The sequence below is a fragment of the Anas acuta genome, chromosome 1 (assembly GCF_963932015.1).
Source record: "Anas acuta chromosome 1, bAnaAcu1.1, whole genome shotgun sequence".
NCBI classification, from domain to species: domain Eukaryota; kingdom Metazoa; phylum Chordata; class Aves; order Anseriformes; family Anatidae; genus Anas; species Anas acuta.
The window spans coordinates 195,113,699-195,130,372 of record NC_088979.1 but is presented as its reverse complement, the minus strand read 5'-3'; the positions used below and the strand labels follow the sequence as shown (position 1 = coordinate 195,130,372).

Here is a 16,674-nt window from a genome sequence, read left to right as displayed (position 1 = left end):
AGGTGCAAGTGGATTTGCTGTCAAATTTAGGTGGCCTACTGACCACATCCTCAAAGCCCCTTATCTGCGACAAACTACCATTTCTCAAAGTAAGGGATTGACTACCTGTGCTGTGTGTGGTAGCAGGGGGAGGTCTTACTATCCAAAATGTGATTCTGAAGATTTCTTCTCATCACATGGGGAAAAAAAAAATTGGTCTTGTACTATAAAACCTTTCTCCCGTTGCACCTCTGACATCAGCCTATCACATTTTCCCCTGACTAGGTTCTTCTTTCTTCCTAAAATATATCATTTCCAATTCTCACTGTCCTAGCATGGGAACTTTCCTCATGCCCCATAAATGTTCAGAAACTGTTCAGAAACATGAATGACTCAGAAACACAAGTGTTTCTTAACCCTATAAGATCAAGAGCTCTTCCATAACACCATGTAGTACACTTATGGACTTATCTAATTATTTTCAGCTTCAGTATTGTTTTTAGGTTATATATAATTCCATTTACATAACAGGTTTCTTTCCAGTTCATAAACACTGTAAATAGGAGTAGATCTTCACTTTTTTTTTTTTTTTTTTCTATCGTTGCAATCTTCATCTCCAGGCTTTAAAGTTCATTTACTTAAGTGCTGTACTGTCCCTGTACTATTTCTTCTGCTCTAGGATTTCAGACGATGTCTATCTATTGAAATGCATCTCTGTGGACTTTAACCACACATATCAGTTCAATGATGCAATGAAATGCCATCTTTACTATATGCCTATTATAGCAGCTTGAGTGAACCAGCATTGCATGAAATAGTAAGAATAACGGCACTGTTGAGTGCTGAATCAGAGGCAAATTGTAAAGTATGCATTTCAACTGAAAAGCAGGTACTTACACAATTTAGGATTTCAGATGGATGTTTACAAACCGTAAACATATTTCTAAACATTTAATAGAAGAAAAGACAGGAGCTGAAAAATAAATTGACATTTCTCCAAACAAGTAACAACTTTAGGAATCATCTCCACATTACTCTAAACAATGTTTCCAGGTACCAATCCTTCAGTGACTGTAGTACTCCAAATTCTGCATACTCTGGAATACTCTGCATAGCATTTCTGTCCATCCTTCCTGAGCAAAATTTTGATTAATACATTTTTTCCAGTTTTGACTGAGCTGATTCCATGTTTATCCTTATTAATTTAAAGGATCATCCCTCATTGCTCCATTGGGCAGATTTTGCAAGTAGTTCACTCCCAGTTGTAATTACAAGTATTCATTTTTTGTGCTAAGATTTCCTAGGTTCTCTAGAGCCAGTAACAAAACAGTCTGGTGCTCCTGGAAGACAGATTTGGCTTTCTTTAGTATATCAGATTTTGTTTAGTATATCAGGTATAATGAGCCTGGCTAGAACTATCACAGCTCTTACTATCATAATGAATATGCAATTTCACATATTATTATTCTTAGTAGTTTTATTAGCATCAATTATTTCAGTAATCATTCTTATTAAATGATAGAGAAAATGCATCTCAACAGTGGGCTACTACCACTGTTGCAGGTAACGTAAGTACACAACAGAAAATCTATTAATATAATAGCATTACCTGTCTTCCACATGAACAGTCAGTGCAGAAGCATCTGCTCTGGTATCAGGCTGTGCAGTGCACATGATGGTGCACAGCAGTGTGTAGTTCCAGGGAGCTATGAGCAAGACTTTAAGCATATTTCACTGAAGAGCCTAAGAACTGCAGGATAAATCTGAGGGGGAATCTGGAAATCATGTTGTGAGAAAAGAATAGGCAGGTTCTTACCAAAAATTTTCGTCTTCAGTTACCATGATAGTGTGCCTACCAGATTTATAGCACAAAAGAGTGCTAACATATTGCGTTGAGTATGTGTATGGATATATTTGTGTATACAAATGCCATCTTCCACCTCCTTCTCAAAAAAATCTCTATAGAGTTGCATATGCCACCATGTGTTAAGTAATTTTTTTTTTTTTATGGGCTATAAATGACTTGGGCAAGCTGTGAAATAAAACAGCCTGTTCCACTGCACTAAAAGTGCGGGCTCAGTGCTGAATCTCTGTGTGGTAAATGTTCAGTGAGCCACAATTCAAACTAATTGGAATAAAAACATGTCATATGTGGTTCATCACCAACACCTATTCACTGTGTATACTTTCCCATCATAAGATGGCTTTATGACAGAGGAAAAAAATAAAAATATTCTATTATCTGAACTTCTAAGAGGGAAAATATCAGTACTTTTTCCACATTGGTTCTCAATTTTAAAGTCTTCTGTTGTGTGTCTAGAAAAACTAAGCCTGTATTATAGATACTTAGATAACATCTATTTCTGAAGTCAATATTTCAATAAGCTTGAGCTGTTTTTCTATATGTCTTTCTTATGATTTAATTTTTTTATACACTTGCATCTGATTTTATCCTTTTATCTACCTTTGAGATTATTATATTTATTCATTTATTTATTTTTTTTTGAATTTGATCAGACCTCTAAGACTGAAAAAGAATGAAAAAAATACCATTTAACTACATGTCTGCCAAAGCAAATGGGGAAGTTCCTACATGTTTTTTTAACACAGTATGTTTTTGGATCTGTGTTTAAGCATAGTATAACTGGTTTTGCTTCTGCTTGACCTAAAAATTCAAAAGAAATAATAGCAATAAACTTTGTTTTCATATCACACTGCTCCTCAGGTGGTCAGCAGGTGACATTTCCCAACAGAACTATTACTTTTCAGAAATGAAATCTTCAAGTACTTTATCTTCATTGCTTTCATTTTAGCTGTTATTCTTAGAAAATATGTTGTTCTTAACCATAAATTCCAAGCACTCTGTGTATCTGAGTTTAGGTTGTTTGTTTACATCCTAATTATAAAATATTTTGTTCAAAGGGTTGTTTTCTCTGTGGATTCACAAAATTAGTATACAAAAACTTCTTGGCAGTCAAACATTTCTCTTCTGAATCTGTGCTGCTTCATCTTTCTGATAAATTTAGAATTATCTGATGCTCTTTACTATAATGTTTGTGCAAATTTTCTGCTTTCCCTTGTTATTATCCAGGGCAGTTCAAGAGTAACTTCAGTCATTTCACCCATCTTTAAGCGGTCATACAATTTCCATTATACTTTCATCATATTGTAATATAAGCCAAATTAATTTTAATCCATTTCCTGGTGTTTTTAGTCAGAAGAAGCCAGAATGCTTATTTTCATAAAGTCAAGGAGGCAAAAAGAATAAATAAATTTATTGTGATGTTCACATCTTCATATGTATACTTGGAGCCCGAAGGTTTATTATTTTGGCACAGAAAGTAAAGCTCAGAAGGGATTTTCTCATTTCAGACTGTATTGCCTCTTAAAAACTTGCATATCAAGACTAAAAAATATATAAAAATACATTTTTCAGAGAAGAGGGAAAATAGTTTAAAGTTTGTCATCATTTCAATGAGAACCTAAGCAAAATCTAGGAACAATCTTCCCTGTTTTTATATAGGTAGAAAGCATTTTGTGTTCTGACATTGATATAGAAAAAGAACTTGCAGACTCACTAGTACTACTTTAACCAGGTATTTATAATGTATTACACAAGGATCATTCTGGTATTGTGCAAAATATTTTATTGAACTGAGGTTATGTCAAATACCGATTTTTTAATGACAGATTGCAAATTTCTTCCCCCTTTAGCACATTTTTTCCTTAGTGAAGCTTAGATAGAATAGGTTTAAAATACATAATAATCAAGGTTCAGGTTATTTTGTATGTATGTATGTTAAATACTTCTCTTCCCCTCTTCTGTCCATTAGAAAACCAGGGCAAAGTGTGTCTTTCGCCATCTAAATTTCAGACATGCTGTGGCAAGCCATCTTTTATACAGCTGAATCTGCAGTGTCTGATATTTTTCCTTATGTAAGATGCTAAAATTGTGAAAAGAAGACTGTGAATGTATATTTAGGCTCAGGCACTGAATTATGGCAAAGATGAAAGGGAGCAAAGGCAGCTAAAAGGAATTTTGCTATCTGAGACATGAGGCTGCAGAGTTTCCCTTTTCAGATCCAGGCTGCATCTATCTTTGAAGTTCAGTTAAAGTAGCAAGAATAATTTCAGCCATGGTTTTAGCTTTCTGTCATTGAAGTTATAGAAAATGATAGTACTGTAGTTTGAATATTTTAGCCTAATTTCACTGTCAAAAAGTTAGGTTTCTAAATCAAATCTCTCACCTCATACCTGTCACTGAAAAATGGAAGGCACCTCCAGAAGACATTTATCCATCATAAGGTATGTTTGGAGATGCTACTTCTATGGACTACAGAGTCTAGACATGTTGAATTAGACACCAATATTTCCACCTGATTTAAACTGTCACTAGTATATTGTAAACCAAAGTTGAATTTTGAGGAATTCAGGTATTTAAATGTATTGAAGAGAGAATATTATAATAATTAGCTCAGAACATAAGGCTTCCCTTCCACAAAAGTATAAATAAGCAGTGGTATCCATTAGGATGCATTATGGGAATTAGTTCTGCAACTCTCTTGATTTCCTCAGCCCACTTTTATCCTATATCTGCCTACTTTCCTTCAAATACAGGTATTCTGTATTCACCTTCATCACTGAAAACAATATGTGTAGTCATCTCTAGTCATCTAAATTTGTTGAATATGATATTTACAGCTATGATTTCGCTTCCTTTTCTTCAAATGTCCCTATGGTACTAGGGACCAGTCTCACTAAAATACTGAAAAAAAAAAAAACACTTTTCTGCAGAAATCTCTTATCCTCTGTACTGTGAATTCAGTCACTGACCTTAAGAAACTAATGAAACTTTCTCTTGTAGTTCACCTCCTCTAATCTTATTGTCCCAGTAACTTTTTACTTACTTACCCTAGGTTTTGCTACAACATTTTAGAATGCCACATGATGGAAATAAATCCAGCTGAAGTTGAATTGGTACATCTGTGATTTTTTTTCATATTTGAGCATTTGTAAAGTACCTGTGTTATTTTCCCACAATTTTTAAAATCACTTCATTTCAAAAGTTTTTACACATAGCATCAGTCCAGACCCAGCAGGGTGTACAAAGATGAATACAGCCTACAGAGAAAATTGTAACAGTTTTCAAGGGAGGAAAAAAATATGTGGGAGAAAGGTGAAAGACAAAAACTAGAAGGTAGTGTAAAGACCTCAAAAGGGCAGAAAAGTTTGTAGCCTGAAAACATTGGGATGCATTTTTACAAAGCTCGTCCAAAGTATTATTTTACAACACTACCAGTAACTGTTGTCACAACAAAAGGATGAAAGGCATTATGAAAGCAAACAGCTGGTACAGCAAGTAACTCGAAAGACATTTATAAATTAAAAAAAAGGGGGGAGAGGGGGACTACCTTAAAAAGGTTGGAAGGTTTGGGTTGGTATGTTGGATTCTTGACATATTTAGTTTTAAACTGATAGTGAATACCCTTCTGCTTTACCTTCAGCTGCAGTTGTTCAACTCTAATACTAAAATGTAAATAATAAATGGTGAGTATTCACAGTAATACTGAATTATTTATTACAGTAAGTTGATGTCTTGCTTTGCTGAAGCACAGCTGTCTATTGGAAGATGGACTTCTGGTTCTCAAGATAGTGTTAAAAGAATCCTGCAGAAATAATTCTTGCTACAACAGCATTCTTTGGTAGACAGAAGATTCTGTTTGTGCAAGCTCCATGGATTGTCGGTGGAGGGAAATGTAATCACAGAATTGTAGAATTGAAGGGGTTGGAAGGGACCTCAAGAGATCATTGGGTCCAACCCCCCTGCCAAAGCAGGTTCTTGAATATCTCCAGAGAAGGAGACTCCACAACCTCCCTGGGCAGCCTATTCCAGTGCTCCATCACTCTTACCATGAAGAGGTTCTTTCGCATGTTGGTGCAGAACTTCCTGTGATACATTTTGTGGCCATAATGTTGGCACGGATCCTCATCAGCCTATTTAGGTCTTATATTTTGTCATAGGATTAGGGATCATATGCTGAAGTCCTGTTCATGTTTACGTTATCAAAGCAGTACATTACTCTCTTTACAATATACACAATTGCAATTAATAAAACAAAAAAAAATCTCAGTTAGTGAAGTGGGTGTTATTGTCTCTGAGATCAGGCACACAGAATAAGTCTAGGATCACAGAGAACTAGTAAGGGACAGGAGATTGAACTAGGCATAGATTTTAACCTCTCTCTGATGATTTTCCATATTTACAGTTCCCCTTGCAGCTCTGTACAATTTCCTTTTTCAAATCAGGTTCTCAAGAACACACCTTCTTAGATTTTATGCCATGGTACTACAAATTTTGATCTTCTAAATATTATGATCATACCCTTATATAGCTGAAACCAAAATGCTATTGATTTAAGCAATACAGCTACATAAGCAGCATTTGAGTTGCTCAGTTCTGGAAGACGTGTGTCATTACATAGTGTTAGAGATAACTATAGCTGTACCATTTCCAGGTCACTAGATATCTATGAGACAAAAGGTGGTAAAATACTGCAAGGAAATACCCATATCCTGTCAATGAACAATACACAGAGCTCTCAGAAATTCATTAGTTTAATCTCTCAGGGTATCAAAACAGATAAAGACCTAAGGAAATTAAATTAGATCTAGCAAAAGAATTCTTTATTTTCGATCATATGTCTATGATGACGCTATGCTATTACTCATCTCTTCATCTCACTCTGAAAGATTATGGAAATTCTGAGGTTTATTACGTACACTTTCAGAATTATAAATGCAACAGGTTCAGAAGGAGCTGTACTTCACATTATACTCAAATGTTTTTAAGGCAATTTGGGTGACAGAGCTCATTCACTTCATTTTACTAGTAGGGAACGCATTCCCAAAACAAGACAAGTACCAAATACCAGCTTCCTCTGCTGTAAAAATCTGTGGAGGCTTCTTATACCCAAACCTTCCTCAAGTGAACATGCACAGAGGAGCATCATACAGCATTATAACTGACATTCATACTGTCACAGAATTTTCCTCCTTGGCTGATTCCCTGATGCAGATTCCTTGATTTCCACGTTGATTATTTTAATTTTCTCCTGGGATTCCTTTTAGCACAGACCAATTTGCTCTTTCTAAGACTGACTCCGGTTCTGGAGGCGGCATGCTCATCTCTCAACAGAGTGGAGGACGTGTTTGTTTCCTTGTGTTTTATAACAACTATCAGCACTAACACAGCTAGTCCTGCACCACAAAATGCTCCATTTTCTTTTCCATTCCATATGACAACTTCATGCTGTCCATACACCATCAAAATCAGGCTACAGTAAGAAATTAATTATCTCAGGCTCTCCCTGCCTATCATCAGAAAATTAACTTTCGTGTTCCTGGACCACTAGGCAACATGACGGTGATCAGAAGACACAGGTGTAATGACAAAGCAGTGTGAATGTGTTTGGTTTTCTATAGAGGGTGCTTGTTTGCTGCAGTCAACTGCAAGATGCTGCTGTGCACCAATATTTGGAAACCTGAGATTGCTCTCTAGGAAATACCTAGATTGCCTTCAGAAATGTGGATGTAACATGAATATTCATAATCAGAAAGTGTAGAAATAAACCTCGCCTGCTGATCAATAATGTGCAATACTTTGTTTTCCTATTTCCTGTGAATAAACAGTACAATTTTCCAGTAGGATTTGAAGACTGTCCCTGTAAGAGCATATATTCTTTACATTCTTACACTTTAAAATGCATCCATCTCTCTAAGTGCACACAAAAGGAAAAATAGGAGGAGCAATCCTGCTAAAAGAAACTATGGCTATCTTTGCATCTCATGTACATGCATGGTGGATAAGGCATGCTAATCCTGTAGACTGTAGCCACAAGTGTAGGAAAGTAAAGCTGGTTTTGGTTTATAGTTGGCTTCTTGTTCATTTTTTTTGCTTATTTTCTTTGTCATGCTTATTTTTTTTCTAGCATCTCAGTTCTTCAATTGCATAACAAGATGATTTGGGTTTTAAAGAACTTATATAAAGAAAATCATAACTCAAAATTAACATTGTCACACTCAAGAAATGTTTCAGAAGGAGTTTTCTGTGACTCTAAATCCTTTGGCATAAAGTTCAGGGCTCTGGCAAGCTCCAGAAGTGCATTTTCTGCCTATTTTAGAAACAGTAATTGTATTATATACTTCTTTTGGAAAACTGAAAATTCTGGGCAGTGTTTGTATATATCTTTATTATCTCTACTATTTTATTTCTAATTCAACTACGTTAATATTCCAAATCACTAGACTGGAACAGAAGGATCTTGTATTAACTTATGCACCACCATGGGACAAAATATCTATTTACGTATTTTCTTAATTCTGTTTTCTGGCCATCTGGCATCCATTCAGCAAATAACTCTAGCAGATGCTCATCATGTAGCAGCATTTAAACATCTTTTATTTAAATTTCCAGGTTTAACCTACTCACCCTTGATACATCTATGCTGATAGACATAGTCAATCTCAGAAGGCAATTCAACTTATTTTAAGATAAATGTGTAAATCAGCTCAGATATTTAAATTTAGACAATCAAACCAGACAAAATTCATGCCAGTGAAATTTATCTGGTCATTTAAATGTATTGCTGAATGAGCCTTGATAACATGGACCAATGGAAGACAGCTATTTACTGCTGTCTTAGGTAATTTGGGTGGGCAGCAGGCATATGATCAAAGGGTTAGGGCAGCACTATCCATAGTAATCAATCCCTGGAAGCTGAAATTTAATTTATGATTTTTACTAAATTTCAAATAGCGATGGTCAGCAGTACACAGTGATACATCCTTTGATTTACAGAAGTAGTCATTTAAGACTAATAACAGAACTAGTTAACCTTTGACAGCATGGAGTGTGATAGTTCTGCAAGAGTAACAGATTGTTTTTCCATCCCAATGGCAAATTCAAACCTCTAAGCTTCTCAAAATACCATGTAGTAATTTGGTTAATTAACCATTTTAATTGCTAATGGATTTGTATTAAGTTCTGTCCCTTAAAAAGAAGTGTTCTGTCATATATATATATTAAAAAAAAAAAAAAGAAAAACTACTGAAATGTTTAATCATAGCTATGTATTTGAACACTTTTTTAGCTACTGTTAATGTGTTCCTAAAGTGAACACAATACTGTTGTCTTCTTGCTTTAATATCAGTAAGTTTGTGTTTGATAAGTATGTGAAATGTAAAACATAACACAAAATCAGTTTGTATATAGACTGTCCCTGTCAATATTTGTTCCATCATATGTTTGTGTAAAGCAATTACACTTTTTGTTTGTTTGTTTTTCCCTCCAGCAATTGACTGTTGGCTATATTAGAAAGCATTTTTTTTAATATGTTATTATATGGTTCTTAGCCTCTGTGATAATCCTAGTTTGCACCTGTTTCATCTGTAATTCTTTTTTTTTTTTCAAGCAAATAGTAATATTGAAATTTTAAATGTTTTACCACTGTTTTAGAAAGCTATGTTAGTGCTTTCGTAAAAAGATATTAAATGCTTTTTAAATTGTAGCATTTGCTTATCATCATGCAATCATTAGCAAAATATCCATAATAAATTCTATTCATACATCAATTATTAGTAATTTTTTCTAAAATTATAGAAAAATACAAAAGCTTACACCTGAGCACTACATTCTGAGCTATTCTTACCAGTGTAATCCTCAAGGTCATCACATTACATGACATCCCAAGCAACATCATTTCTGCTTTATCAGTCAAAGTGCATTCATCTGGCCAAAGTCCACCTTGGCCAGCTGTGAACTCTCTCAACAGCTCATAAACAGCCCTATATTAACATTTTCCCTCATTATTTTGTTTCTTATATATATATTCTTTTTTAATATTTATAATAAATAATGTATGTATATTACATATCTATATAATATATATCGTTGTAAAGAATCAAATCCACAGAGCAATGTAGATTTGAGTTACTCTTATGAACCTGTCAAAGGACAGACATTGTGAAAGTACATGTAAAAGAGGAAAAATGTCAAGGAGTGGAAGGAAGATGAATTTCTCCTGACTATTCAAAATTCCGCTAGGATTTAAAGTGGTGGATTATTTTAGTGCAATGTATCATAAAGCTGGTGGCAAGGCTTTTTCCTTGCATTCTGTGAGATAAATTAAAATTAGTATGGAATCACAAGAGAGCTATCATGCTTCATGTGCTCACAGCTGGAGATCACTTTTTTCCCCATGAGGCCTAAGTAGTGCAGCAGGATTTTTTGTCATAAAGAGTATCTGGGGATACAGAATAATCTATGGAAAATTTCCACATACTGAGACATGGCACTGGAATTTTCAATCACATTCTTAGCATTTCTCCTTTTTTCTAGTTTTCAGAGTCACAGATAGCATCCTACCTACCTTATCTCATTTTAGGTTGAAAGCACATGTAAGTGAAAAAATAAAAATAATAATTTTAAAAAAAAGTTGCTAAGGTAATCAAGAAAGATATCCTATCAAATACTGTGACTAAATCTTAAAGGACAAAGAGGGAATAAGGTAAAATAAATAACCCTAGAAAATTTCTTAGGGAAGGCTGTGGTTAACTATAGATTGCCTGAAACTAACATTAGGTTATGCTGGAGTCTTTTCAAAGTCAGTCATTGGAGTCAGTGCAGGAACTGATATTGATTAAAGAGGCATACTTATGCAGTATCTTTCAGTCAGATATATCACAGTGTTATTTAGTAGTTTATCCACAATGCAGAGGATTTTATATTTATTTATTTATTTATTTTCCTCTATCCATTTCCAGTCAGTCAAAATCCACAGTTTAGCCAGATTAGACCCATGAGGCACTCAGCATTTTCCACAGCAAGGGCATTAAAACTTGATGACACACCTGATGGAACCAATTAATGAAAAACAGACATTTTTAGCCTTCCCTCTTTTGATCCCAACGATCTTTGTTGCTACCATCAAAAGCTGCAGACTCCGTTCTCTTTGCACAAGCACATATCAGAAAGGAAAATCCTACCACTGCATGTTCAAACATATAGGAAGTTTTTTTTTTTTTGAATTTTAAATATAATGAAAGAATCACTTGCCTACTAAAAGGTTCTTTTCCACCTTATAGACTATGGGTGAAACATTGATCCAGCTGAAAGCCAATTGCAAATTTGTTATTGACTGTAACTAAGTCAGATTCCAGCTTCAATTTGTGAGGAAGGTTGAGGGGCCAGGTTGTAGCTGTGATTATTTGTAATTAATTTTTCTTCATGATCCCCAAAAATATTTTATAGAGGAAAAACAGAATGTACAATTGTTCATGGATATCTGTGAAATAGCACCTGGATTCTTTAGTGAGAGATTAGTTAAATTTGGTTATGCACTTAAGATACATGCAAGTAATCTCTAAATTTTGCCTGGTAGCTTTCTACTCTTTAAGAAAGAAGGTTCTTCAAATGTATCATAATTACTTAATTTCTTCAGAATTGCTTTGCTCCTTGCAACATCTTGGAACCAGCATCCAGAATTTCCTGGTAATGAGTTAAATCTTCAGCATGCTGTCACCAGAAACTAGATCCCAAAGACTTCCAGAAGCTTGACTGTTTTTCCACTAATGTCTAAAGGGAAGAGGGAGGTGAAAAAATATTTTACAGTAGCAGAAATATAGATATAGGAGCATAGACGCTATTACGGCATGATGCTATTATAGATGGCATTGTGATGTCTATAGTCCAAGACGGACTTGGGCTCTGCTTGTACCACTGCAGTTGGAGAACGTAGTCCTAGTGTGCTCTGTCTGGCCTAGATATAGTTTTGCAGGGGAAAGGCAAAACAGATCTGCCTAAATTTCATTCTGTGCCTATCTCTATCTCTGGACTGATTTTGAGAAATATCCATACACTGTAGAAAAAATGGGCTTGTATTTTTGCCCCCATAAGAAATAAAAATAATAATAAAAAAAAATCAGTTAGTTAAAGGTCACAGTGAGTACTTTCCTTTAAATTATGTAAATAATATTGCTCCATACAAGGAAGGAGGTGAAATGCTAACTTCACCACTGTCTTAATTCATTGCCTTTCAGAATACTTTTCAACACTGTATTAAATATTGTTTGTTTGTTTCAAAAATGAGATAACTTCTGAATCTTGTAGTAAAGTCTTCTGAAAAGGTGATTTGTAGTGATCATTACATAACTTGTTATGACTTTCAGTGAAATTTATATTCTTTTGAACAAAGCTCCTCCAAAGCAAATACATTCTGAAGCACGTAATATGTTTATGCAAGTGTACTGCATGTATCTACAATTTGTTTATCCTAGCAAAACATTATCTTAATACTCCTAAATATATAATCTGTCATAAAACAAACAAACCAAAACAAAACAAAAATGGAGAAACAAACAAAAAAAAAAAATCAAAACCCAAACCAACAACGAAACAGAAATTTTGACCTCTTTCCACGTTATTTAAGGTACATTCATTTTCCATTTACTTTAATGAGTTTTTTTTTCTTTTTTTTTTCTTCTTTTTTTTTCTTTTTTTTTTTTTCTGATCTTCCAGGTAAAACACAGGTTATGGGTGAAATCAAGATTGCATTAAAAAAGGAAATGAAGACAGATGGAGAACAGCTGATAGTAGAAATCCTTCAGTGCAGAAATATCACATACAAATTTAAATCTCCAGATCATCTACCAGGTATTACAAAGAAACCAACTTCACAGTACTATTAAAACATTAAGTAGGATGTATCTGAAGTCTTCTAACAACACCATTAAATTGGGAAAGAAAATTGCTTTCTAATCAGTATGATATATTCCATAGGATATCTTTTGAAGTGTTCTTTGCTCCTATGAATAACCTTAATGAAAGTAAAATTATTTCATAGAAGCAAATTAACTCTCAGAAGTTAATCTTTTTAATGTACTTCTGATTCTTAAAAATAAATCCTTCTTTAACTTGAATAAAAATGGTAACTCCTCAGGTTATAAAAGAACAATGATATTTTGTGAAAATTTGTATTTTGTTGAAAAAGCTTACTAAAATTAAAAACATGTTAGTAATAATATTTTCATACACACATGAAGACAGCAAATTATTTTTTCTTTTTATGACAACGTTGTAAACACGAAGTAATTTCCTTGGATTTAGTAGGGTAGATCCATTTTTAAACAATGTAAATGAGGCCAGAACATGGCTCTGTAGAGCAACTTGTTCAGTTTCTTCTCAATATTCCCCCTGCACTGAAATCATTAACAAAAAAGTTTATTTAGAAGGTTTTGTATTTAACTTGTTGAATTGCTGTTGAATTCCACAGACCTGTATGTGAAGCTGTATGTTGTCAACATCTCTACACAAAAGAGAGTAATTAAGAAGAAAACCAGAGTATGCAGGCATGACCGAGAGCCTTCATTCAATGAAACATTTAGATTTAGTTTGAGTCCTGCTGGGCATTCTCTTCAGGTAATTCTGCATCTTATTAAAACCTAATTTTGTATGTTGTCCATGCTGTGTTATGGGCATTTGAGATCAATTTCCTATCCCAGTTGTCTGCTGAAAAGATAAAAATTACATAGGAAATAACACTATTATGTAATAATGAGAATATTAAGAGGGGGGAAACTTAATATGATTATTTAATCCATCACCTCCCACACTAAGGAAGAATATTTACAGACCAAATCTGAAAGTTTAAGGTTTGACCTGTTCTTAAAAACCCCTAGAGAAGGAAATTATATATGTCTTCCAAAATATATTTTTCTATGTATTTGGAAAGTTTAGTGTATTATCTAATTTAAATATGCCCTATTTTTATTCAGGCTTACTTATCCTTAAGTATCCTCACAGAGCACACAGGAAAATGGATAACCATTCTTTCTATTAAAAAAAAAAAAAAAAAGTCTACATACAGAAATATTTCTCCTCTCTCTTTTTCTAGACTAAATAATCCAGATTTCTTAGATATGTATGTTTCTTAAATATTTTTTTTCATTCTTTCATCATCATCTTTAAAGGTTGTGGTGCCTAGAATCAGACACAATAATACAACAATAAATTCAGACATTGTAGAATCACAGATTATGCCAAGCAAATATTCCCTGTGTATGTTTGTAAAGGGGATTTAGCTCTGTGTATTTGTATTTTTTGTCTGTGGCACATCAAATTATTTTATTTTATTTTATTATTTTATTTTATTTTATTTTATTTTATTTTATTTTATTTTATTTTATTTTATTTTATTTTATTTACTTAGGTGGGAATTCAGGAATAGTGCTTATTGTGTTAAGGCAGATTTGATCACTTGGTTATATATGGTTATTTGGAGGGGTAGGATTCACTTTATCTACTTTCATGAACTTTCACATCAGTAGATAGCTAAACCAATTACTCAGGCTTCATCTAGTCAGTGGAGACAATTCTAGATGATGGACAAATCTTAAAAACAAATGGAGGGAATGGTTGGGTGTACCAGCATCTGCCAGGTATACCTTTAAATCTGGATGACTGACTTAAACAAGACAAATAGGTTTTGATTACTAACCTTAGATTGGATATCTACATGCCTACATTATGCTTATTGGTTGCATTGTTAAAATTAAAACTAAAATGGAAGTTGCTTAGCAAAAGACACCAACACAAATAGATGCTGTTTTCCCTGTGTTAAGGCATTCTAACATGCTTATTGATTAAATAGGTTAAGTATATTTATTAAAGATGTTAGATGTTAAACATGAAAATCCAGAGTGATCAATAAAGTCTTGTCAAAATTTAAGAGCTAACATTCCTGTAAAAACTATGCTTCCAGTGGTAGTTCAAAGGGTTGAACACAATAAAGAAGAACTGAGTCCTGAGGGAAAAAGAGCTATCAAATTGTTAAGGAGTAAGGTATACTAGGAAAGTAGCCATAGGAACAGTCAGCCTGAGATTTAGCACATTTCCTCAGAAGTATTTTAATATATATATATATATATATATATATATATATATATATATATTATATATATATATATATATATATATATATATATATATTAAAAAAAAAAAAAAAAAGGCTTTATGTTTTTAATTGTCTTTTATATAACTGTCATGGAAATTCACTTTCTCTGTCCCTGTGTCCCTGAGTACAGAACTGGAGGGTCTCAAGAAAAACTAGCAAACAGCAACTTCAAAACAAGAAGTTACTTCTTCATGCAGCTCAGAGTCTGAGCTGTAAAATCTATCACAATAAGTTACTCTGAATGCTAAATGTTTTCATGAAACAAAGTACCTGGAGAAAATGATTGGACAAATTCATGGGAAAAAATTGTTGTAGACTATTAACACAAACATGCTACTTGTGAGTCAGGAAGTCAATGATCCATAGAACATAGTAGGTATCTTGGGAATGTTCCACTACATGATTGTTCTACTGTGCATACGCAATGTACTGCCTTATACATTTTTTGGAAGCAGAACACTTGCCTAAAGAGATCTTTGGTCTGACTCAGTACATCTGTTTTATATATTTATCATGCTTATCAGTCAATCTGTTCCTACTGGAAAGCATGAAACTGGCTGATTTGAATGCTGAATTTGAGAGTGATGAATATGTAGGGTCAAAGAGATGCACATTGTCAAAAGAGATTTGGACAAGAAGGAAAGGAAACCAAAACAGAATGTAGAGAACAAAAATGGAGCTAGGAGATAGGGGAAGAAAATAAGACAAGGGAGAGGGAATAAGAGGAAACTGAACGTGGTAATCATATAAAGAAAGAAAAAAAAAAAAAGAGAGAGAGAAAAAAAAAGCTAGACTTGGCTGGTCAAGAGTATTGGGAATAAAAAAAAAAAAAAACAAAAAAAAAAAAACAAAAAAAACATTTGAGCATTAGAAATTGAGACTAGCTCAATCAGGATAACAAGGCTGGAATTTACAGCCTAGAGCAGGAAAGAAACAATGCTAAGAGAAGAAAATCTAAAGAAGACAGATTTTAGGGATCCAGCTGGGAGGAATGGAGAAAAGAATCAAGGACAGAAGTGACAGAAAATTTCTGTTAGAAACTTTTTCTGTCCCAAAAGTGTTGATGTGACAGAATCAAAACATTTTGACAAGTTTCAGACAGGCATTTGCCTCAGCCCCTGGCAGCTCACTTTCTTGATTTCCCTGTTCCTTGGCAACCCACCTGGGACCCTTCTGGAAAGCACTGGGCTCTTGGATGCTTTGCCTTATTCCTAGCTGGCTTCTGGCTGACTAGCTGGCTGCAATTAGAATTACAGAATGTTCTATGTAAAGGTAATAAAAACAAACAAACAAACAAACAAACAAAAAACAGAAGAATGTTTTTCACAGATGTTTTGCCAGCTTCTGGTCCATCCACACTTTCAGGAGACACTGAACCAAGTGACATAGAAAGCCGCTAGTAAAAGACACATCTACCTGGTTTCCCCAGAGACAGGCTTTCTGATGAATGCAGCGGGGTTCTCTAATAGTTCTGTGCCTGTTGCTCCCTTATTTGGTCCTCCCTCATCAAAACTGTTGACTGAGACACATGGATGTCTCAGTCCAAGCTAAGTATCTTATGTGCCAATTGATATTAAAAGTGGCCAGTGAACTGGGAAACTCATCCAGGAAAATGACTGTAAATTTCTTTCTCCCTCTTTCTTTTTTCTTTTTTTTTTAATTTTTATTTTATTTATTTTTTATTTCT

At 34.0% G+C, this 16,674-nt stretch overlaps 1 protein-coding gene and 1 long non-coding RNA gene across 9 annotated transcripts in view; one reads left to right on the top strand and one right to left on the bottom strand.

Moving 5' to 3' along the window:
- Nucleotides 1–1,978, bottom strand: part of LOC137849860 (uncharacterized) — a 41,790-nt gene extending 39,812 nt beyond the window's left edge. For both annotated transcript variants that reach the window (XR_011092111.1, XR_011092112.1), the window contains exon 1: nt 1,589–1,978. This is a non-coding gene — a long non-coding RNA (uncharacterized lncRNA). The remainder of the gene's footprint in view (nt 1–1,588) is intronic.
- The window catches only part of PCLO (piccolo presynaptic cytomatrix protein), a 361,820-nt gene that overhangs the window by 341,673 nt on the left and 3,473 nt on the right, over nt 1–16,674 (top strand). For all 7 annotated transcript variants that reach the window (XM_068669948.1, XM_068669944.1, XM_068669945.1 and 4 more), the window contains 2 exons: nt 12,554–12,688; nt 13,308–13,453. In XM_068669948.1, coding sequence (XP_068526049.1) covers nt 12,554–12,688; nt 13,308–13,453 — 281 coding nt within the window. The remainder of the gene's footprint in view (nt 1–12,553; nt 12,689–13,307; nt 13,454–16,674) is intronic.